General features: G+C 39.1%; 2 protein-coding genes across 4 annotated transcripts in view; one reads left to right on the forward strand and one right to left on the reverse strand.

Moving 5' to 3' along the window:
• LOC128743546 (uncharacterized) overlaps positions 1-20,489 on the reverse strand; it is a 45,912-nt gene that overhangs the window by 19,187 nt on the left and 6,236 nt on the right. For all 3 annotated transcript variants that reach the window (XM_053840146.1, XM_053840145.1, XM_053840144.1), the window contains exon 2: positions 2,008-2,409. In XM_053840146.1, the coding sequence (XP_053696121.1) occupies positions 2,008-2,102 (95 nt within the window). In that variant the 5' untranslated portion in view covers positions 2,103-2,409. The remainder of the gene's footprint in view (positions 1-2,007; positions 2,410-20,489) is intronic.
• Positions 1-20,489, forward strand: part of LOC128743547 (RING finger protein 121) — a 396,237-nt gene that overhangs the window by 18,589 nt on the left and 357,159 nt on the right. The gene's annotated exons all lie outside the window — the stretch shown is intronic.

Here is a 20,489-nt window from a genome sequence, read left to right on the forward strand (position 1 = left end):
TCGTAGTATATAGATATTTAAGTATTCACACAGAAAATTTCATTTTATGGACAATTTATGAGTAAAATTTATGCCGAAAATCGAGTTTTTATGTTTAACAAACCGCCATTACGTCAGAAATGATTATTTTGCTAGTTCCTTCGATCAATCTATAGATAGGGTATGTTGCTGCTTCGTCGTAATTGCCTATCCCCGTCCTATCCAACACAAATTATTAAAAATATCAGCATTTTCATGATACACAATTCAAAACTAATATTTAAGTTTGTTGTCTATCATACGCGATCAATCAAAGTGAGCTGAGATCTATTTCATTGAAGAATTCCTAGCAGCCAAATTTCCAACGTTTTTTCGTTTCGTTGTTATTCTGCAGCCGAGAAAACTTGCATAACCTACAGAAATTTTGTAGAATAACATTTGTCATGCTGTCCTACACAAATACATGCGCGCTAGCTTCGTAAACATTATTGTGATTTTTAGTTCGGACGATGAAAAATTTTGATGGACGGATTTTAAAACGGAACGACGAATTCAAGATATAAACACAGACAAACAGACATAACTCTTGGAAGAAAAATCAACAAAAATTATCGTACCTCACATTTAACCTGAACACTAGCACCATCTATGATCGACATTCCCAAATATCAAATAGCAATATGGGTATCCCTCGAAGTAGCAAGTATTTTTTATGGGGAATTCCCCTTCTTTCGTCAAAAAGCGCCACTTTAACCAAAACGGAGACATTCCCAACTAAGCCCAAATTTGAAATGACGGTTTAATCGGTACGATGAATGGAAAACGAGTGTTATGTCTGTTTGTCTGTGATATAAAGTCAGTTGCGTGATTTCAACCAAATGCTTTATTAATCGCTTTTTAGGGAATTCAAAGGGCACGGATCGGAAGGTAAGTGTGTTTGAGTCAAATCAGCAGCAGAGCTTTTGGTGTATTCATTAAATCCACCTAAGAAATGATGAAAATTAGAGTGGCTTTCCTTACTACGACGGGAATTAGACATAAACCCTAGATATCATGCTCACCACAAGACGTCTTATTGTAGAAAAGTTCCAAGTTAAGTTAACTATAGCAGATGTTTCAATAACTTTTTTCAAGAACTATACAAATTTTCATTTTAATCGTTTAAAGAGTTTTCTCTTCGACTGTATATTACCCCTTAATCCGCATGTTTTCCAAAAATGGCTGCAAATAATTCGAACATGCAAAACCATCCTCCAAAACCAAGAAATTAGCAAGCATTAGCTTTATGTTCCATAATTGCCAACAATGGAACAATGGAGATAACCAGCTTTGAAGTTACCTGGGCTTGCTAATGGCGGTAGTGTATACGAAATCGTCCATAAACGCCACCGCAAGCCATAAACAAGTTGTTGTGTTATCAAAATTAGCTACATATCTTCATTGATCCATTGCATTGGGTGTTGTTACAGTTGGCATGCAACTCATTAACAACAGTCATTTGTTCTTCAGCATTCTCAAACACTTAGTCTCACGCACTCCACAGAGAGCCACAAACTATTTGCTAATGCGGCTTACAAAGTTTTGCCAGAGCAGTATCAATCAATTGTTTATACCGGCGCAAATGAGAAACGGTTTTGCAGAATTCCTGCCATTTGATGAAATCGGATTCCTCCGCTGGCTTGCTGTCCTACTCTATTACGAACAAACCCCATTGGTTACGGAAAAACTTAGTCATGCGAAAACAGAAGAAAAAGATAATTTATTTCAATATGTTTATACAACAACAAACTGTTTTTAAGTATGACAGCTTTTATTCCTGCATTGTTTCAGTTTTTAATGATATTACACCTTTTGTTAGATACCAAGTGGAGTAAAACAAAAGATCAAGATTTCCGAAACAATATTACCTCACTTATTAATCTTATACCAATTATTAACTACTCCATTAAGTACCATTGACCATTCTGTTGAGTTAAGTATGATTAATATCTACTGAAAATAAAAATTAAAAAAAATCACTTCACTCACCGTGAGCTGTACAGGTTGCGGGACGTTTCCTGGGATTTGACAAAATTTGCGAACGCCAGCAGGGCGCTAGCCACCACAATCCACACGTTTCGCATCTTCGGCTGGACCGTTCCGTGCCACCGTTCACAACGCTCTTCACCGGAATGCAAGCAAGCAAGCAGGCAAGTCAGAAGTCAGTCACTCACTCCGTTAGCAAACAACAACAAACGAAAAACAAAACAGGATTCACTAGTTATCTAATGGGAGCTTTGCTTTTGCACTCGGATATTGCACTTTTTCAACAGCTGGGTTTTTTCGCTCGTAATTCTTTATTTTTTCTCACATTGAACGCACTTTTTTCTCTCAATTATTAATTTCTTAGCTTTTCTTCATCGGCCTGGTGTGAACTCCGACAACAATTGCCTGCGATGCATGGGAAATAAGATCTAGATTGGAGGGGGGTTTTCCCGATCTAAACAAACCACTTGCACTTGATGCGTGTGCGGAATACGGCAAACGGTTCGGTTTAAGTTCCTTTGGTCATACCTTACACATCTGGCCCGACTATTGCACCAACGACTCTACTAGGCAATTGCATTAATTACAAATCGCAGCTGTTGGGATACATGCATTTGATTACATACCAGATTCTAATTCAATTATCACAGTTTTGCAATCAATCTGGTTGGGGGAGAAGAAACACAGTTAACTGTCTTGGATGTTACGCTAGACGCAGTCTTTTTTATCGGATTAGTCAGCTGGTTGCTGCGTAGCGGACATGTGGTTTTTTATTTTAGTAGCTTGTTTATTCGAGAGCATTTTTCAGCCGCAGCCGACGGACCGAAGAATCACGGCCTCAGAACGGTAAACTTTACGCAACCAAAAATGATGTAATAATTTCGCAACTGAACGCTGATTGACATTTCCAATGGAAGCAGCGTTCGAGAAAAAAAATTCGGATGCCTCTTGAAGAGATCTTACCCGCCACGGCAAGCGGCATACCTACTGCTACGTACTCGCTCCAAGAGGTGATAATTATGCGTGAATTACTGTTGAGGCCGTTCCACATTCCTCCGCCACCACCGGTAGGTCTACTCCAACGGCGGGCGAGGCGTTGAATTGGTTTTGGCTGTACATTTTTGATCTGTTTGCACTCTAGGTACGGCGATACGTAGCGCCGTATCGTATCGTTTATAGTGGCGATTGGAAGTATCGCAACTAGCAGGTTGCTCGGTTATAGGCTTCCATGCCCAACCTCTATGTTATTAATAATAATTCTTTAAGAAAAATTATGGTAAATTAAGAACAACGTGCTTAGTACGGTAATAACACGTTACATAAATATTCCATTGACCTGTATTGTGGTAAAACATAATGGCGTATTGATACTAACAATTCATTAAAAATCGATTATAAACATTATCGTTTAAATGCAAGTTGATTTACTTCGCCAGAGGTGAGTTTGCACTTTCGATTCAACCCATTGAACATCACGGTAGTACAGGTAATGGCAAACGGTATGACATCCGGACAAAAGCTATTATGACAACATTATGGTGTTCATTACCTTATTAACCGTATTTTTTTGCTAATAAATTCACTGACACCCTTTGACCATTCATGCTTTATATCAAAAATATTAAACTGTACCGATTAATGGAACACAAACATTTTGTTTGAAAATTTCTTTAATAATTTATTTAGCAACTCCGTTCTCCGTTCTTCATGTTTTAACTTCAGAAGAGCTTTACTTGAAACTAGTTGAGATGATATCGTTTGTTCATGAGACAGCCAACACCAATCGGTTTCATTTGAAAAAAAAAAAACAAAAACGTTTTTCAATGATTTACACGTTTTGTTGGGTGATTTTACAATCAATGTGCTTAATTGTTTTATCATATCACTCCAAACTTTACTGAAATTTCATTTTTTAATCCAAAATTAATGTGTGGTTTTCTTATGTGACCTCCCAGGCCTCCCAGTTGGACTTGAGGTATGATGCTGGCCTTATAAGCCAGCTAGTTTGAATCCCGGCTAGAAGCACCCTGCAATTGTGAATTTGCAAGACTTTGCTTTTTTTCTTATGTGACATAATTTATTCATTTAGAATCAATACATGTCGCAACTGTACCTTGATTTTCTGTCTAATTGTTATTAAAATACTGACTACCTAAAATTTGCTTTAAAATTTTCTAATTTTGGTCAAGTTTTTATCATTATTGTGGCAATAATATTGCCAGTTGTTTTCAGTTTCGTTAGTTTTCATGAGTTCCAGTCACTGTGTCAAACTAACTCAGCAATTTCATTAACGGGTTGAAAAAAAATTAGTGTGCATTTGAAAACGGTCCGTAATCGGTTGTTCGGCGAAGCTTTCGTTTGACGTCGAAACAGGAACGTTGTACGGCCGTCATGTCAGCTTTGCGAATGCATCTCTTGATTCTATCAATCAACTCTTTGCAATTCGTGGCTTTCCAGTTATTTTTGTACACCAAGGAACTCAAAATCCCAAAAAAATCTTCGATTGGGCGTACTGAGACAGATTTTTCGGGTCGTGGTTTTTGAATAAAAATGGGATCGAATGGGTATTCAGGAACGATTGTGTTTTTTTGGCGTAATGCAATGATGCTCTATCCGGCCAAAACACGTATTGTGCATCTGCATGATATTTTTGTAGAAACAAGATCAAAATTTTCTACAAACATTCGTTTAGTACATCTTAATTGATAGCCAAACCATAGGGCTTGTTGTTAAAGAAACGAGAAAGTGAACGATGTTCTTCTACGTCCATAATTTTGGCTGGTCTTCCACTACCTTGCTTGCAAATAGTTGTAAACAGTCGAAGCCGCAACATATTTGCTTTTTAAATGTTATACCGTATACTTTTTGCCGAGATTTCTGTTGCAGTTCGTAGGAGTGTACAACACGCTCCCGAAATGCTTGTTGTTTCAACGCCATTTTTAGCAAAACTGGGCAAGCATAAACAAAACAAAAAATATTAACAAAAAGAGGAGAGAGAAAGCAAAATTTGTCCATTTATCGAGCAAACTAGTAGTTTTGTCTGGACCGTTTGTAATGAGGTCCGGACTTTTAATCAATTTTTTATAACGCTAGTTTTTTACAATTGACGGATGGAACGGTAGAAGAAAGTAATGAAATAAAGGTGTTGACACTGTCTCCCGAGCGAGACAAAATGTGAACAGAAAGAGCAGAGAATTAGGCACGGCAGGTCATTGCAGCAACGCTTACTAAGATTGTATAACGTTCCTTTTTATCCAAGCTGGGGGATCCACGGATCTAACCAAGCTAAAGGGTGTCCCACATCAAATTGCATCACGGAAGAAATGCTGTAGAAAATTACCCATTGTGTATTTTCTCTTGAAAATTTGTGTAGAAGTAGTTTAGAGTGTATTGTTAACACTGTATTTTTATCGCTGTCAGTTTTTTCGAAAATTGGAAAAAATGGCGTCACCCGAAAAGCAACGTCGCGAATTTATTTTGCGCAAGCACCTGGAAAATTCTCATCGTGGATGATGAGACTAACGTCAAGGCGGACTTATGGCAGCTTTCGGGGCGACTGTACTTCATCGCCCAGCACAAGTTTGATGTTCTGGAGGAAGTAAGGATACAGACACTTTCAAAGTTCGCCAAGAAATACTTGATTTGGCAAGCGATCTGCTTATGTAGCCAACAGAGTGCGCCGTTCGTGACTACCGGGGGACTGTAAACGGGCAGATCTACCTCAAGGAGTGTCTACAGAAGCGTCTACTTCCTCTGTTGAAGCAACACGAGGGCCCTACGATCTTCTGGATCGATCTAGCTTAGTGTCACTATTCAAAGGATGTCCTGGAGTGATACGAAGCCAACGGGGTTACTTTCGTACCCAAGGGCATTAAACCCCCCCAATGCACCGGAACTAAGGCCCATCGAAAAATACTACCCTATTATGAAGCAGGCACTATGGAAGCATCGTAAGGAGGTCATATCTGAGGAAGACATGAAGAAAAAGTGGGTTTCCGTACAGAAGAAGCTGCAGCGTGATTTTTCACAAAATTTTTTAAGTGGAGTTAAGCGTAAGGTGCGAGGTTATGGAATTGAAGTTGTATGAAAAAAATATGCCAAAAGCTTACTAATGGGTTATATTTTATTGACTGAAAGTCCGGCGGGTTGAGTCTTTTTAGTTTAATCTAACTCGGCTTACTTTAAATAAAATGAATGTCCAAGTATCGGCGAGCGCGAAATGAGTTGACGACGATCCTGAGGAAAAAATGCGTCAGAATGAAGAGATGCAAAAAATGAAGGTTCTGTGACTGCTGAATAAGGAGCCGTTAAAGTCGATCCACTTCTGCGGCCTTTCCTTTCTCGAAGAATAAAGAAGAAGAAGAAGAATAAAGTGAATCCTGATATGCATATAGACGAGGAGGGATACCTGGCCACAGACTAGCGCGAGGTGATCGAAAGGTGAAAACTTTTATTCGATAGGCATCTCAATAGCGATTAACAGAAGAAGATGTTAACTTATTGTCACTGTAACTTAGAAGTGCCTCTAAACGAAAACAGCGTCCCGGTGAATGATAGAACCACTGAAAAGGATCGACTTCCGGCAGAGCTCTACACCACTAGCAACGGCACTTCACTGGATTTTCAAGGATTTGGGAGGAGTACAAACTACTGGACGAGTGGATGAAAGGTGTGATTTGTCTCATCTACAAAGAAGACGATCGACTCGCTTGCTGTAATTACCGCGGCATTACGTTGTTCAATGCCGCCTACAAGATGCTCTCCAACATTTCGTTACGTAGTCTAACCCCAAAAGCAAGAAATTCCGTAGGACAGTATCCGGTGGGCTTTATGAAGGTTCAAGCTACTGTGGATCAAATTCTTGCTTTCCGACAAATTATCCTGAAATGTCGTGAATACAACGTGCCCGCATCATATTTTCATGGATTTCAAGGCAGCATACGATACAGTCGAGAGTAAACTGAAGCGGCTGATTAAAGCAACCCTCGAGTGATGTTTCGGGGGCACTTCCGAGTCCTTTCGAATTGCACAGAGTGTTGCGACAAAGAAATGAACTCTCTCTATGTCAATCAACATCGCTATTGAAGGTTTGATCCGAGAGGAATGATCTTCGGCAAAAGTAGCCAACTCCCTAGCCTTTATAGATGTCCTTGGCATCATCCCTAGAAACTTTGGCACGGCAGAGGCAATCTACGTCAGAATAAAAACGGAAGCTAGGAACCCCACGGTGGGCCAGCCACGTCGTAAGGATGCCGGACAACAGAGCGAAAACTATTCTGTTCAAGAGTCCCATTAGCACCAGGAACAGCAGGGCCCATAATGCTAAATAGCTCGACCCGGTTGAAGCGAACATGCCTGTGTCAAGACGCTCTACCATTTGGAGATGACTAACCCAGGTTTGAGTGCAGTGAAGACAAATTTTTGATATAGCATGAGCCACCCCGGCTCTAAACTGCTAGAAGAAGAAGAAGGATGACTAGCATTTTTAGGTTTGATTTTGCTTGCTTCCTGCAAAAGAAATTGTTTGTTAGTTATGGATTAACTTGTGATTAATGTAACTTTTGTGCCAAAACGATTATGGCGGATTCAAATTATTATTAAAATGCAAAGTTTAGGCAGTACGGTCCGTTTTCGAAGTTAAACCTTCAGATTTTTTGTCTGTCGAGATTCGAAGATACGACTGGATTGTTAGGTCAATGTTGTATATGAACTGAAACTGAAACTGAACTGAAACGATATAACTTTCCTTAAGTTAACCCCGAGCTTTATTGAAATCGTAATTTCGTAAATATGTTCTGCTGACTCACTTACATGGCCGAAAAATTACAGAAGGGTTAAACAAATCATCCATAGTTATTGCAAAAATGTGCAAACTTGTATAAAGGTAGCCAGAGGAAAAACTCAAGAACGGACATCTAGGACAGCTCATGTGTTGATGGAAGAAGCCCTATTTCGTGCCAATAGAGTGAGTTTGTACTTAATATTTATCCCATTTTGCTCTCCTTATCTGTTTAATTTTATTTCACTTGTTGGTTTTATCAATGTTAGATTGATTTCAAATTGATTTGTTGAAATTTCATACAAACGAAATGAATTGAAATTGAATCTTTTGCATTTGTACTATCCGAAAACTGTACAAAATTTATTCTGTTTCGATTTTCCCTTAGTTCTGTACCTCACTGAGAACATAAGTTTTGTTTTGATTGTGTTTTAACAAACCATCAATTAAAATCATGTCCACGAAGCTATAAATCACAAACACGGTAAGCTTTCTCCGCTAACATGTTTGTTTCAATTTTGGGCAATTGCATGCCCAAGTTTAACATTATACGCTTGCATCGTACGGCACTCAATTATGCACGATACAGTTTCTAAAGAAAACAACGGCATGCAGCCCGGGTCGGTGGTACTAAACTTTTCACCGCCGCGCCGCCCTTGGGTAAAAATATAACATTTTTCCACCCCCAAACGCCTTAAGTGAGCAATAATACGCGGAGTGCCATAACCAACCGGCAACCAACTGAAGGTTAGCTTTGCAGTTAGCTGCAGCCAGCAGCGCCGTACAGAAACAAAATTGACAGACCATTCAAAGTTAACATGCGACCGCAGTAGAAAGCCATTTGGTTTATTTCTAGAATGACTAGATAGAAGCTTATGCCGCTTTCTTAAAAACAATAAAATCATTAATAGACAATACCCACAAAACAGGAAAATAGTTTAAGATTTTTTGTGATTGATTGTAAGTCAATTACAAATAATCCCAAACTATTCTGCTGTTTTATTGATAAAGAGAAATGAGTCGTCATTGATTCTATAAATTTCAAAATTCTGTTTATGAAAATCTCTGCATTCAGATTGGCAAGAAGAATACAGTAAACACATTTCTAAAAACCTAAATTGGATTTTCCGACGAAAAGTTAATGACTGCTCATTTCCCCTTAACCTTGATTTGCTTATACATACAACAATTCTCCTAGACATTCAATTATACCATTTAAATCTACGAGAATAATAAACAGGTAATTGCAAATTCACTTATCAAAAACCTGTTCGAAATATACTCAATATATTGTAGTCAATCTTGTTGATTTTCCATTTCATTCATGTAACATATTTGTTGTTCCCACAACCGCAATAATCGATTCCATACAATAAGTGTCAATTTGTTGGTGGAGATTTTTAACGAATCGTCGATAATGACAGAATCGAAGTCGAACAACTGTCAGATAATTTTATTGGAGATGTTTTATTGCCACCACTCGATAATTGCACCGGACGCTAAAAATTCCTTCCTCCACTATCGTCCGCCGATCGGATAAGTGTTTTTCTACCTCATGTCCACTTCAGGCTAGAGATCCCCTCGATTAATCGAAAGTCATAATAATCATTGTTGATGAGTAGATCTAAAGCGGCTACATACTCTCAGCACGGCCTCCTAGCCGGTCCAACGTGATGGTCGAGTCGAGATGGCCGGCACACTTCCAGGTACCTACTGCCGTCGAAGCTACGAATCACATCAATAAAAACAACACCGGAATGGTGAATAGCTATAACAATAAATTGAAGATTTTCCGTACTTGTTCATGGAATAGAAACAAAGCGATTTGCAAAAGGCAATTTATGCGATTTATCTTCGCAGTCATTAAAGTTTCTAGCTGTTTTTATTAACTACCTATTAAAAGCTGATTTTGGCAAAACGCTTCAGGTTGACCAAGGTTGACCAATAGCGATTTCCTAAAACGGTAATGTACCAAAGTTGCTTATTAAGTTCGTAAAATGTGTACTTTAGTGGGAGGCCAAATCTCCACCAGAATACAAACCGACCTCGTACACTACCGGGATTGACCGCCCAATCACACACGGTAATCCCAATAATGATATCCTAAATTTCTACCTTCGAATCGGCAAACGATCCTCTGCGGCAGCCACATGTATGTGACCTCCAAATCACGATGATCACGGCATCTTGACGTTCTTCATCTATGAGGTAATAGGTCGGTACACAGAGATATACGGTGAAACGGCTACCGGCTCTCTTAGGAACATGAACAGGAAAGCGATAATTTGGGTGTCACTCCGAACTGCCAAAAAACAAGCATCCAAGGAAAATGTACGACCCTGCCGCTCGCTGCGCTGAGCGATCCGATGCACTGCCTTTTTGTCTTTCCTTCCGCGGCAAGAAAAAGTTGTGATTTCCCCTCACAAAATGAGCTTTTAAGTTAAGATTCACAAACTAATGTCATACATTAGATATTTGCTTTAACGCGCATTTTATTCGATGTTTCAATCAATATTTTCACACAATATCACAGAAATCGATTTGAAGGTTCTTGAGACTGTCCTAACAAAATTTGATCACAAATAAATCACAACGTCTAGAAGGTTTAACCACACTGTTAGGTGTATTAGGATTGGTTTCATCTAACGATTCTCTCTGTGAACTTGAACTTGAAACATTTGAGTCGCACAAACACTTCAAGCTCGAGTAATCTTGCATTAATTTGAACTCCCGCGGTCGATAGGTGTGACCAAGCGTGAATGGTAAATGGTAAGAATCGATCACAACATCTATAATGGTGGTAATCCAGCCACATTGCTTAATACCGCAAAACATTTGGTCATTTTTTGTTCTACGCCCCAAAGGTGCGACATCGAAAAGTTTATGAAAATTATATATTACTAGAGAAAGTCAAATATTATTTCAACAGTCAGCTACCAACCCGGCTCAATAAGATGAGCAAGTTTGTTTTGATTTCCGGAAAAGTATTTTCTTATCATTAATCTAGCATGGCAGACATAGGTTTCCATAGGAAACACTATTATGATTCTCACGAGTTGCGATTTACTTGCACTGTTGTTGGTTGCAGTATTCCAACACTTCCATAAATAATTGACAGGGATCATCGTCATCAGGAAATTGCACGCGTAAATGCAGTAAAAATTAATTGCTTATTTTGTTCAAGAGTCCCGATAGAAGTCACCTTGTGATGCCCTGAAGGAGAGAATTTATGATAATAAATCTAATAAAGCAATTCAAAGCTTTTCGTTAAGTATCGTCATGCAACGATGAAGCAATGAATCTTACGTCAGCACAGCAGTGAAGCGAGGTCAACATCGACAAACGTCATGATAAAAAGTTAAAAAATCCGGACATGAAAAATGATACCATTAATTTATTATTTGACTAAAAAAACAAATAACGACATGAAACTATAAGCTTAAAACTATAGAAACTGATCCCAAAAAGTCATTTGAAAGTAGTGATTGTTCAATTGGAGCCCGAAGTTGTCATTTTAGGGCAATCCCGGACAAGAATTTTATCCTTCGTTCGACCGGTTTGCAATTCCCATAAAAGTTCCTCGTTTAGCAAAGAATTTGCTACAGAGAATTTTTCAAAATTATTGCACAAGCTTGGAACAAAGAGCCGATAACCATAATTTCGCGAAAGCGTTATTCACGGTTTAACACGGTTGATTTGCAGTGGCCATGGTGAAAACAGTCAAGCAAGTACGCTCGATGCTTTGTTCGTACTGCCAGCTGCACCCCGGAGCGAAGAAAATGGAAACCGCGAGGCACTTTGTGTCGGCCATATTCAACATCCTCTCCCTTCTGACCAAAGGCGAGAGCGTCGAACAGAAGCTTGGGGTTCTGGCTGCCTTATGATGCTGTGCGAGCGCAAATTGAAGCAGCCGCTAAAGACAAAGACCGAGAGCCAGGTGGCCTCATCGTTCTGATTAAACGGTGCGTAAGAACTTGGGGAAAACGAACTATTTTATGCGGAGGCGTCAGCCAAGACCGACCATGGCTGCATAGCAGGGAATCAGAAGGGACGGTGGCAAGGTACCGGTGAAAAACCTCTGTCCGGCAAAGCGCGACGTCTTGGTCATAATGGGTGACGAAACCTACTTGACGCTAGACAACAATGACTGGCAGGGCACTGGCAACAGAATGAAATTAGACTTGAAATTGAACTAGAAATCAGAGCTGAAATCGAGCTTAAATTGAACTTGAAATGGACATGAAAATGCACCTGAAATCAGAATTGAAACTGGCCTTAAATTAGATTTGAAGTTGTACTTAAAACAGAACATAAAATCGGACATGAAACTGACTTGAAATCGGAGATGAAATTAAAATTAAATTGAACTGACCAATGACATGGCCATAAAATTGCACTTCAAATTAGATTTGAAATTAGACTTTAAATCTGAGTTGAAATTGTGATTAAACTAGACTTGAAATTGGACTCATACATATTGGACTTGAAACTGGATTAAAAATTTGTTTTGAAATCGGACTTGAATTGAAACTAAATTAGACTTAAAATTGGATTGAAAATCAGACAAGAAATTGGACTTAAATGGGACATGAAATTGGACTTGTAATTGCACTGTCACTTTTACCTAGAATTAACATGAAATGGATGTAAATTGGGATGAGTTTACTTTCCTTGATTTTAATTTAAATAAAATTAGGTTTAGGAATTAAGCCTAAAGTTGAAATTGTGACTGAACATAGAATTGGGCCTAAAACTGGACTTCAATTTGGACTTGAAATCTTACTTGAAAATGGCCTTATGAGGTATTTGAGTTTGACTAGATCTTCTTTTACGCAATTAATTTACTTATCGCAAAGATACCGACTATTGAAATAACTAATCTCCGGAGATCCGGCTTGCACCTTAAGGAATTATTTACGCTTCACACAGTTCCTCATGTGATGATATTATTTGTATTCTACCGCCGAGAAGATAGACTGTAATCAACTCGTATTTATCAAAATTGTTGATTATTTTTGGTGAAATGATGACAACTTTGCATTCCTTTCTTTAATACGTGACGTTTCAGTTTACTATACTTCGACTATCAGACGCCTACAATATTTATTAACATAGTTACACATTGAATTGACTCTTAATTTTACATTCAACATAATTTCATAAGCTAAAGCGAGCACAACACATAATTTTCTTACTAAAAAATCGGCAGGAATATTCTCCTTTGGCACATCAGTTTGCTTCTGGTGGGCTAGGGTTTATCTCGCTAATGACATTATCATGTTAAATGTAGAATTAAGTGTCAATTCAATGTGTAACTATGTTAATTAAGATTGCAGGCGTCTGATGACAGTCGAAGTATAGCCCAGCTAGCATTTTCATATGTATAAAAAGGTAAAAACCAGCATTACGTACAGATATACATGCTAAATAAATCGGATTTCATGCGCAAAATTGGCATATCCGTACTATTTTGGAGGCGATATACGTGATTACGAATAATTTTGAGCGTTACGACTATATAAGTATTTATATACGATAATATCCGATTAAGCGCGAGTCGCTCCGTACTACTCTACGATTTTGTGCTGAAAATCGTATGTATGTCAGTCATTATCATTATATACGACTGAAAATCAACTTGATCCCACTTTATCCAGCTTTAGCTACGATTTCGAGTTTGTTGGGAGATATTTACGATAGTTTTCGTACATTGATATGCAAAGTTGTCATCACTTCACCGAAAATAATCAACAAATTTGATACATAATTAACCTACGGTGACAAAACCCCCCAAAAGATGCAATCAACTCGGTCAATGTGATAGAAACAAAGCAGTGCGTTGCCGATGTTAACCACGGCAAGTCTCGGATTAAATCCAGCACCGGATGTGTTTTTTCTCTTTTATATTCTATCGCCGCATGGGGAAGTGTGTGATGCGTTTACGGGTATGATTAAATTCGGAGAATAACACAAGTTTTGGAATTAGACTACCTAATGTAGCAGGTGGCTGTAGGTTAGTCAGTAAGTACGTGAGTGCGATCTTCACCTGCGATATATTTTTGGTCTATATCGAAATTTTCCAGTCCCTCCAATTAATCATTCTTCGCATCAGACACGTCCTTCGTTTCCAAAACAGTACGAAGTGCCTGTCGGAAGTTGTCGCCTTCATCAAGAAGTATCACGCGAAGAAATATGTGGTCTTCTGGTCAAACATGGCCTCAGCCGAGGCATCACAGGAGAAGGTGAACTGGCTGAAGATAAACATTGTCCCAAAGATCTCCACATCACCTAGCTGCAACCGATAGAAAATTTTTGGAACGGAGAAACAGCTGATCGCCAAGGACACGAAACAAGTGGAGAACATTCCGACAGCCATCTTTTCATTAGCCATGACTACAGCTCCGATGAACTGGTGTTAGGCTGCCCGATAGAGCGACGAAGCATTTTTGTAGAAGGCTAAACAAACTGTTTTACTTGTCTGTTGTCTCTGGCTCTGTCGCGGTCCAACGTAAACTATTTTATTAAAGTGGAGGAGCGTTTGGCGAGAAGAATGGTAGACTGGATGAAACTGCTAAACTTCCATACGAGGCCAAAAATATATTGCATAGTTCAATCGGCAAGTGGGACTCTAACCCACACTCTCTCAGTTGGCGTCCGGGTTTTTTGACAGTTAAACTATCACCATCAGGAAATCAAAAATCACGAGCGCACAAGAGACAAAGATATTGTCTCTACTTCAAAATATTACGACAATGTATGAAGAAAGTTTGTCACTATTGCATAGAAGTTAGGACAAAGACAAGTTATCGTAATTGTTTATCGTGCAAACAGATGTTTCATGACAACGATCAAGGTTAGTCAAGAAAGGTTTTCTGATGTTCAAATTTGTTTTTCCCCCCCGCTGGGTTACTCTTGACGACCACCGATTTTTCAAAGCGGAAACTGTTGAATGTTTAAACGACGTCGATGGTTGCTAACCAATCGTCCCGCGCACTTCTGTTCTACAAACTGTGAAAACTAGATCACCTATTTTAACTCACCTTGACAACGATGTTGTTGCCTGCGAAAAAGACAAACTGCTGTTTACAACACGTATTGTACGCAACAAAAGCAATCCTAAACATGTCACACTGTGTCGGCAGCGGCAGTGTTTGGTAGTTACCAATGTAACGTTGGTAAGTTTTGTACGCCAAACTTTAGATCAAAAATTTTTGCTGTTTGTCCCTTTAGATCAAGTTGCTGATAAAGTATTGTCTTTAACCAGCCGACTGGCGACAAAGATACATTTTATTGTATACTTACATCAATAACAACAAGCGCTTGTGAGAGCGAGTGTGTATCAAAATAACTAAAATTTTGGAAATTTTTTAAGCCCCTATACTCAACAACAAACGAGCTCAGAGAGAAATGAGAGTATGTATGTGTTAGCTCTCTCTCCTCCTCTCTCCTCTTTTTGTCAATATTTTTTGTTTTGTTTATGCTTGTCTTGTTTTGCTTAAAACGTCGTCGAAACAAGAAGCTTTTCGGGAGCGCGTTGTATACTTTGTACGAACTTCCACAGAAATCTCGGCAAAAATTATACGGTACAACATGTAAAAAGCGGCTTCGACTGTTTACCATATCCTAAGATGCCCAACAACTATTCGCAAGCAAGGTAGTAGAAGACCAGCCAACATTACGGCACAGAAGGACATCGTTCTCTTTCTCGTTTCTACAACAAAAAGCCCTCTGGTTTGGCTATCAATTAAGATGCACCAGACGAATATTTGAAGAAAATTTTGATCCCGTTCCTACAAAAACATCATGCAGATGAACAATACGTGCTTTAGCCCGGCGCCAAAAAAACACAATCGTTCCTGAATACCCATTCGATCCCATTTTTACCCAAAAACCACGACCCGAAAAATCTGTCTCAGTACGCCCAATCGAAGATTTCTTCGGGACTTTTTCCTTGGGGTACAAAAATAACTGGAGAGCCACGAAATGCAAACAGTTGATCGGTAGAATCAAGAGATGCATTCGCAAAGTTGACATGACGGCCGTACAACGCTCCTGTTCGGACATCAAACAGAAGCTTCACCGAACAGCCGATTACGGACCGTTTTCAAATGTACACCAAGTTTTTTCCAACAATGGATAATGTATCTTTAATTTCGGTAAATCAGATCTTCTTCATGTATCTTTGCCTTTTTTTGACAGCTTGAGAAAAAAATTCCAAAATTTTAGTTGTCACCCGTTATATTCTCATTGAAAGTTCTCCTGCTTGCTGGTGTAAAGGGACATTCCTTTGTCCTATTATTTCGTGATACATTCTGGTTGCTATGTATGCTTGTTTTATAGACAGAGAATAACTGGTTTATCGCTCTTCGTTTTTATCGGTTATTTCAGCGTATAAATAATGATATTTTGATTCCCTGTCGAAAATATACAGCTGCAGAGTGAAATGTGAAGCTGTCGTTACTTCTGGAACCATGAACCAGAGAGTTGATAAAGAAAAAACAGTGCCTTTAGATGAGATTGCTACATTTACTGGAGCATTCTCTAGAGTTGATAACACGTCACTATTCAAATACGACCTAGAAGTGGTACAACGACAATGGCATCACTCTGGTTCTCAAGGAGTGGAAATCGGTTAGTTCCCGGGAGCTGAAGCTGGCCAGTTATGAAGGGAAAAGTGAAAAAGAAGGGTGAGACTGGAAATGCGAGTTCAAGCGAAAATGATATTTGACTACCGTGCTAGTCGGAAAGAACAGGTGTATTTTCCTTGGCCCAGCTATTTTCCACTTGTACGACAGTCATATATTATTTTCGCTTGAACTCGCATTTGCAGTTTCACATTTCTTTTTCACTTTTACCTTCACAACTGATCAGCTGTGGTTGCAGTTCCACTCCTTGACAACCAGAGTGACGCCATTGTCGTTGTACCACTTCTTGATCGCATATACTATAAGAAAATACTGGTTTGCCACACGTTCTAAAATGGCCAATGCAATAAATATTTCTGGCACTGATTTCACAGAAATGACTATCTCGGTTATTTTTTACAGATTTCCGTTCTCTTTTCACCAGTCAACTGACTCCTTTCACAGGTCGTCAACTGATTTTTGAGACACCCCTGGATAACTCATAATATCTCCGGTATCCACACGCCACGGCGAACCTCAAAATTTTTGGAAAAAATAGAAAAATTTCCTCGGCGTATGCAATCGGTTTAATCTAAAAATATTTTATCTTGTCGAAGCCATGGCCGTTTAAATTTTGTCAAAACTTTGCCTGTCCAGATTATTTTGTTTAACACGTGCTACAGCCCTTAACCCTTTAACAGGCAACATAGTAAAAACGATGTGATTAAGCTAATAACCATTTTTTCGTGAAAACGCACTCAAAAAAGCATGCAAAAATAATTATCTGGGAAAACTTTTTTTCCCTTAAATAGGTACATCTTACAATTTATGACAGATCTGTAGGAAACATTATTATTTTTCGATTTTTTTTTCTTAATTTCTGAGAATCAGAAATTTATCAATTTGGAGTACACAATCACTTTCCATGAGTTTGCGCGAAACTTGTGAAAATTTTCTGCACAAGTTTATGGCACAACCGAACATTCTTAGAACCACTCGTTGTAGCAGCAAACTCAAATCAATGCAATTTTTCAATCAACAGACACATTAAATTAGACAAATGTGATTCTATTAGCTGAAGATAAATATAGCTTCACTAAATTAATGACTCTCCGATTCCGGTTTTTACCCACTGTGTGCCACAGTCAGTGTGAGCGACGAAGCGGAGAAGATTCGCCTCCAACGCCCACCAACCACTGCCCGAAGGCTGCTGTACCTACAATAAAAATGGCATGCGATGGATAACGAACGCGTCGTGCGAAATGTCGACCGGCATAATATGGTAGGTACGACGTACGTGATAGAGGCAAGTGAGTCACAGAGTAGTTCGTTCGGTTGACTGATTTTCACGGCGTTAGGCTTCTTCAGACCGTTTTCACGTCAAGAATTTCGACCTTTTTAACATAAGTCATTCAAACATCAAGTTCAGGTCCGGCATCAAAGTGCGGCATTGTAAAAAATAAATCATAAATTTGTGGGTTGTATATCAGTCAAGTTGATTGCATTAATCCGATTTAGAGTGAATTTATGAGCATTCTGGGAAAAAAATCTGTACAAATTACTGTGTTTATTTGAGATCTCGAACCATTGCAACAAAATTTTGGTATCCATCTTTTAAAATAGGGAGCAGAACCTGTGCATTTCCTCAATAAACTCTTAACCGCATAACCCCAGCCACAATAAGGGTTAGCAGAGTTGAGTCGTTTGAAATAAAGCTCGTGGTTATGTTTTCAATTCATACTGCAAATAACAAGTCTAGCCTAGCTGTAATGGATATTATTGTAAATCGGTGAAAAACCACAAATAAGGTATAATGATAACGCGATTTTAAAACGATTATGGGCTTGATGCGCTGTTGGATTAAAGCGCATTGTAAGCTTATTAGAAACCAATAATTCATCCGTACAATTTCCACAGCACACTAATTGCCACAATATAATCCAATTGAAACAGGATTCGATAAATGATGCAGCATTCCACACCAACCACTGACTGGACTTTGCTCCAGCAGCGTACAATTCAGGTCAACCCCGGCAACAATTTATCATTCATGGATGGCGAACTAATCCGCCCTGATCTATTTTTCCGGGCGTCCGCCGCAATCAGCTACTGCTACCTATTGCTGAGACAAAGCCCTGGCACCAAGCTATTGGCACGTTTAACGGGATGAACATGGAAGTAATCTACATCTATCGCGCGAAAAGACCGGTTCCCTTCTATTCCTTCCACAACGAGTCAACAAACCAGGTAGTACCTACCCGCCGCGCAGCTAAAATAAGGTACAGCCCCCTACTCTGTACGACGCTTGAGAGGACAACATAATTCTAAAATAGCCATCATGCAATACCACTTGGGATTGAAGTCTGGCTCGAGCCGCCACCGCGCACACCGGTCTCACCGGAGACAACGTCGTCATTCCCCCACGGATGACTTTGTTCGTCGTTTCAACTGGCATCGAATGTGACCGCGCTGTCACAGATCCGAACACGGTCCGCAAACCGGTTCGATCTGTATATCCAAGCAAAGTAAGAAAGGTAAACGCGACTCATTCTTTGCGTCGAACAATGGGACTTTGGAATGAATGTGAGATAGAGTGAGCATTCCCACGAAATTGCAATTTATATTCTATGGGTGGTTTTAGGAGTTCAGCATTTTTGAATTGATTCAGTTTTACATTTGAATAAGTTGTTATAATACACGATAAAAACTAGATTTTTGCCCATATTTTCTATTACTATGAATCGCAGATCGCGCCACAGGGCTAGCCTGATTATTTTTGAATTGGTCCTATCTACAAATATACCCTCGCTTTCTGTATTTTCTAATACAATCTATTTAAAAATCTAGCCAGAATGGATAAAGCTAGTATGTGCTGATCCGAGTTGATGGGCTCTTCCTTGTTGCGATCCTCAACTGAAAACTTGATAATTAGTCAGGAATGTTGTGAAGTCCCTTGTCAGTTGATTGAATTCTAATGTTAAGTATTTAACTTCGAATGGGTTTTGATCCACTCATTTGAAACCAGTTGGAGAATTGAAACCGAATACAATGGCTTACCCCGTATTCAGCATTGCAGGACAGGTGTTATCGAATGAAGTGGAAACTTGTTCGGCTCGAATCCAATTGAAGCGATATACACGGTTCTAGTCTTGATTAGACTGCATTGAGACAGGAAACGTGTACATGAGGTATTTAATAGTAATTACGCTACTAGTCTTGTGTCGCGATTTTTTACAGCGCAATTCAAAATATAGTATTGACATACAATTTAGCATGTCCATTTAGTATAGTTACAAACATTTTATTACCAATGAACTTCAATATAATGGCCATCTTTTGTGTAAAAGACACCGTAGCCAGGCATTTGTGCGCTGCTGAATGAAAGCTAGCCCTCGTCATCAAAAGCAATTGATTCTCCTCTCAAATTGTTGCATATTTATCGACGATGCGACTTTACTTGCCTTGCCCTGGTGCTGCTCCTTTCTAGCTTTGAAGCTTGTTAGCTTGAATTACGTTTTACAGACATACGGCATGTGAGCATTCGCATTTTCCAGCTTCGACTTCTGTTGAACTTATGCAATTTGTATTTTTGAATGCAGTTTTAAGCTTCCTACCAGTTTTACGGTGTCCTGACAGTCGGCTATCTTGCAGACCCCGATTTCCATTCTATCGATGGTGCATTAATCTTTGGACGCCTGTCATTTCAATATGCAAAGTAAAGCTGCTCAAAATTCGTAACTTAATTACTGCAGAACTTCCAAGCCAAAGCCGCCATCCAACAAAATCAATAGCATCTGACACTAAAACCGCGATTTATTAGGGCTATAACTTTTCAAATTAACACAGCATAGCACATCCAATGCAAAGCTTTCGTGGAACAAAACTGCAACGATACGATACCATAAAGGTAGTTGTTAATTTGTGTTGCTCGGTTGCAGTCAGGCAATAAATAATTGAATTGGCTTCTGCATTGCTGTTTTCAACGAAGTGGAAAAAGTGCACTTCAAGCCTCTCTTATTGTGGACATTTCAAAATTATCGTTAAAAATGGGCCGAAGGCTGGCAGCATTTCGTAAAATTTTG

Source organism: Sabethes cyaneus, chromosome 3, assembly GCF_943734655.1.
Source record: "Sabethes cyaneus chromosome 3, idSabCyanKW18_F2, whole genome shotgun sequence".
NCBI lineage: Eukaryota > Metazoa > Arthropoda > Insecta > Diptera > Culicidae > Sabethes > Sabethes cyaneus.